The sequence below is a fragment of the Oncorhynchus tshawytscha genome, unplaced genomic scaffold (genome assembly GCF_018296145.1).
Source record: "Oncorhynchus tshawytscha isolate Ot180627B unplaced genomic scaffold, Otsh_v2.0 Un_contig_5419_pilon_pilon, whole genome shotgun sequence".
NCBI classification, from domain to species: Eukaryota; Metazoa; Chordata; class Actinopteri; order Salmoniformes; family Salmonidae; genus Oncorhynchus; species Oncorhynchus tshawytscha.
The window spans coordinates 37,163-42,171 of record NW_024609250.1 but is presented as its reverse complement, the minus strand read 5'-3'; the positions used below and the strand labels follow the sequence as shown (position 1 = coordinate 42,171).

At 42.8% G+C, this 5,009-nt stretch overlaps 1 protein-coding gene across 1 annotated transcript; it reads right to left on the bottom strand.

Annotated features, from left to right (window-relative positions):
- Positions 1–1,591: 1,591 nt before the first annotated feature.
- LOC112237131 (C-C chemokine receptor type 3-like) lies at positions 1,592–4,084 on the bottom strand. Its single transcript, XM_024405747.2, has one exon. It carries the CDS (start codon positions 4,057–4,059, stop codon positions 3,121–3,123), a length of 939 nt encoding a protein of 312 aa, XP_024261515.1. The 5' UTR covers positions 4,060–4,084; the 3' UTR covers positions 1,592–3,120.
- Between the last annotated feature and the right edge of the window lie 925 nt (positions 4,085–5,009).

Sequence of the window (5,009 nt, the reverse complement as noted above, 5' to 3'; positions counted from 1 at the left end):
CTACCTTCAACCTCAGCGCCTCTTTGCTTGAAATCATGGGAAAATCAAAAGAAATCAGCCAAGACCTCAGAAAAACAATTGTAGACCTCCACAACTCTGGTTCATCTTTGGGAGCAATTTCCAAGCACCTGAGGGTACCACATTCATCTGCACAAACAATAGTACACAAGTATAAACACCATGGGACCACGCAGCCGTCATACCGCTCAGGAAGGAGACGAGTTCTGTCTCCTAGAGATGAATGTACTTTGGTACAAAAAGCGCAAATCAATCCCAGAACAACAGCAAAGGACCTTGCGAAGATGCTGGAGGAAACAGTTACACAAGTATCTATATCCACAGTAAAACAAATCCTATATCAACATAACCTGAAAGGCCGCCCAGCAAGGAAAAAGCCACTGCTCCAAAATCGCCATAAGAAAGCCAGACTACGGTTTGCAACTGCACATGGGGACAAAGATCATACTTTTTGGAGAAATGTCCTCTGCTCTGATGAAACCGAAATAGAACTGTTTGGCCATAATTGTAACGGTTTTCTTTTGGTGAAGGAGAGGCAGACCAAAACGCAGCGTGGTGGTTATTCATGTTTAATTTATAAAGACACTATACATGAATAAACTAACAAAAACAATAAACGTGCAAAAACCTAAACAGTCCTATCTGGTGCAAACACAGAGACAGGAACAATCACCCACAAACACACAGTGACACCCAGGCTACCTAAGTATGATTCTCAATCAGAGACAACTAATGACACCTGCCTCTGATTGAGAACCATACTAGGCCGAAACATAGAAATACCCAAATCATAGAAAAACAAACATAGACTGCCCACCCCAACTCACACCCTGACCATACTAAATAATGACAAAACAAAGGAAATAAAGGTCACAACGTGACAATAATAACCATCATTATGTTCGGAGGAAAAGGGGGAGGCTTGCAAGTCGAAGAACACCATCCCAAACGTCAAGCACGGGGGTGGCAGCATCATGTTGTGGGGGTGCTTTGCTGCAGGAGGGACTGGTGCACTTCACAGAATAGATGGCATCATAAGGAGGGAAAATTATGTTGATATATTGAAGCAACATCTCAAGACATCAGTCAAGACTGATGTGGACAATGTGGACAATGACCCCAAGCATACTTCCAAAGTTGTGGCAAAATTACTTAAGAACAACAAAGTCAAGGTATTGGAGTGGCCATCACAAAGCCCCGACCTCAATCCCATTGAAAATATGTGGGCAGAACTGAAATAGTGTGTGCAAGCAAGGAGGCCTACAAACCTGACTCAGTTACACCAGATCTGTCAGGAGGAATGGGCCAAAATTCACCCAACTTATTGTGGGAAGCTTGTGGAAGGCTACCCAAAACGTTTGACCCAAGTTAAACAATTTAAAGGCAATGCTACCAAATACTAATTGAGTGCATGTAAACTTCTGACCCACTGGGAATGTGATGAAAGAAATAAAAGCTGAAATGAATCATTCTCTCTACTATTAATTCTGACATTTCCCATTCTTAAAATAAAGTGGTGATCCTAGCTGACCTAAGACATGAGAATTTTTACTAGGATTAACTATCTGTGAAATTGTGAAAAACTGAGTTTAAATGTATTTGGCTAAAGTGTATGTAAACTTCAGACTTCAACTGTATGTGTTATAATGACCAAAGAAAGGAGTCTGACATTAAATTAAGTACAGCGTCATGAGATATAGAGACTTTATGGATGTGTAAGGAATTTCCAAAGGAGTTGAAACTAAAAGCGTATTTACCCTTTTAGGTGGACACCCGCGGAATCTCAAGAGTAAACCAACCTTGTTTTTATACTTCAACAACAAAGTTAGGTAAGTCGGAAGCTTGTGTAGTAGAGCTTTATAAACCAAAAGGGAATAGTGAAGTGATCTATGGGACTTTAATGAGGACCAGCCAACCTTTTGGTACAGGATGTGATGAGTGGCTAGATCCTCAGAAGCTGGACAGAAGCCCTCTGCCAATCAACTGTATTAAGGCAGAATTTTGGAGAGACAGTGGAATAAGCCAATCACGTTTTTGACATGCAATGGGTGGGACCGTCTTCTGGAAGCCCTAGAGATACATCACTTCTGAGAACACAAGAGAACAGGGGCAGTGGAATGTGTGACAGTAAAAACATACCGTAGTCTCTCCAAATAGTCCATTACGTTGTACAGTGTTCAATTGTACATGTATGAGATCAGTTATGAAATGTTATTGCAATTTATTTTACAGGGCTACTGTATTGCTGTGTACCCTGGAATGTTGTCATGCTGCTGTGCATGTGAATGAACTGAAGAGTCCCTGTAATGAGCATGGGATGCAGAGTAACCACATGCTATAGCTAAAATTGTGTGGGTGTTCATATGGAATGCCAACAGTCCTTTATGTTAGATTATTTTATTTAACTAGGCAAGTCAGTTAAGAACACATTCTTATTTACAATGACGGCCTTTCAAACCCGGACAACACTGGGCCAATTGTGCGCCGCCCTACGGGACTCCCAGTCACGTCCGGTTGTGATACAGTCTGGATTCGAACCAGGTTGTCTGTAGTGACACCTCTAGCACTGAGATGCTGTGTCTTAGACCACTGCGTCACTTCCTCACCTTGAAAGTATCTATGGGCCAGAAGAAACTGTAATCTGTGGTTTGGTTTTCCCTAAACAGCCCCTACAAACTTTATCCACCTCTCGATACAAATAAATGGGAGTGATAGTGGCATTTGTGCAATTGTCAAAATGTCAAGGCCAAATCAACTCAAATTAACTCCATATTTGGTTTGATGTTATTTAAAGGTGATTATGACATAAATAATACTAATAAACATGCACACATGCCCCTATGACTTCCCTTAATAGTTTGCTAGTGGATGGGAAAAAATGAATGAAAACTGAACCATGGAATATAGTTTCTCCTGTCCCATAGACCACTTTCAGTTGTTGTAAATTCCTGAACTTCCCCTTTAATATACTCTCTGATTTACATTTGAAATGTTTTCCAGATTTGATTTCAAACAATATTCATTATTATACTGTGGAAATTGCCAATGAGATGGCTCGAAATCTTACAGATTGTGGCTTTGGGATCAATGGGGACGACTGAGTCAGACTGGATTGGTACTGTTCTCTGGGTGGGTGTTTCTGCAGGCAAAGGCGTAGAGGAATGGATCCAAACAGCTGTTGATGAAGGTCAGAGATCCAACAGTTCCCCAATGGGCCTCCCAGACTCCTCTCAGAGCCTTATCCCCTACAAAGATTGCTGACAATCCCAGCAAGTTCATGACATGGTGAGGAGTCCAAAGAACGGAAAATGTCACTACTATACTGGTCACTAATCTGGTCATCTTGGGGCTCCTGAAAAACGCTGTTTGGTTCACTCTTCGGTGGAGGCGGATATAGGCCGTGGCCATGATGGAGAAAGGAACTACAAATCCCAGAACAGTCTGTAGGAGCAACACGGCCACTTGCTGAGCGTCTGACGCGAAAACAAACGTACACTGGAAATGTCCATTCTCATCCTGCTTCAAATCTCGCACCACCCAATTAGGGATAGATAGGACCCCGGCTACCCCCCACAGGACAACCAGCAGTCCCCTTTCCTTTGCCACTCCCAGCACGGCCCAAGTCTGTGGATACAGAACCTGGAGGTAACGCTGGATGCTCAGAAGCGTGATAGTCAGCAAGCTGGTGTAGATGCTACAGTAAATCAGGAAGGACATTAACTTGCAAATAGCCCGACCCATTATCCAGCTAAACAGAATGCTGTGGATCCATACAGGCAGGGTGACAAGGCATAGCAGGTCTGATGCAGCCAAGTTCAACATCAGTCTCCGGCTCAAACTGGATAGATTGTGGTTCCGACAGAGGACAACTATCACTGCGATGTTCCCGGGTATGCCGATTAGGAAGCAAAGAGACAGGACCACGCCAGCGGCCAGACCATCACGGTTCCAAGGGATGGGTGCAGGACTGAGGAAGGAGGCATTAGAGTTGAAGGAGTTTAGGGTGAAGGAGATGAAGGTGGAAGAGTTGTGTTGCTCCATTTCTAGCAGTGAGTCAAGATGACTGGCAAATGGCTCTGAGTAACAGGCAGTCAGATAAAATACAGTGTTCATGTGATGCATGAGGTACATTATTTGCATCCGTTGTTTATCTGTACTGTGAATTTGCTAACCAAATTGAGTGTTAGTGAATAGGTAATTAGGGAAAGGCCATGTTGTCACGAAAGCTAGGAGTGGTGGGTGTGGAGTCAAAGAGAGCAAGGCTTCCAATGTAGACGGATTTATTCTGCTGGGTCTCGCCAACATACAGGCACAATGACCAATAAACAGTCCCCCAAAACCAGGAAAATAACGAACAGCAAAAATGCGTATAAGCAAAACAAAAATGTACCACTGACATTTAAAAATGTCCTCTCTTCATCTCCCCGTTATACATGAGCTGATCTGTTATCTCTATAATCATCAACTTGATTTGGTAAAATAGTAAATGTTCTGTCACCCGTTGTCGTTTATCTAGCAAGCTTAACGACTTTGATCATTTGACTTTTGTTTGGGCTGCCGTTACAAAGGTTGTAGGATTCGACAACTCTATAGCCTACTCGGGGTGTCGAGATAGTCTAGTGCTACTGCTGAAATGCGCTGAATTCATTGAGGAACGTAATAAAGCTCGGGAATTTATGAACGCCCTGTTTCGCAAATTCACAACAAAATCACTGCCGATCAAAGTTACTCTATCATTATTAAGGGTGCGTTGTTAAATTCACTCTGTCTATCTACTCCGACTTCAGAGCACTCTGGTCTGAGTGTGCCAGAGCACAGAATAACTGATGAATTTACCAACACTCGACACCAGTTAAACGCTGGCTAAAAAGCGTAGTTAAATTGTTACCGGCAACACAGGTACAGTCACCAACACTGGATAACATGAAAACAGCCTAACCAGCTCTGCTAGGGTGAGTAACATTATCAGAGTGAGGAGTTCTCTCATTTGT

Excerpts from the sequence above, each read along its gene's own strand:
- LOC112237131 (XM_024405747.2), bottom strand. The coding sequence starts at position 4,059 with ATGGAGCAACACAACTCTTCCACCTTCATCTCCTTCACCCTAAACTCC.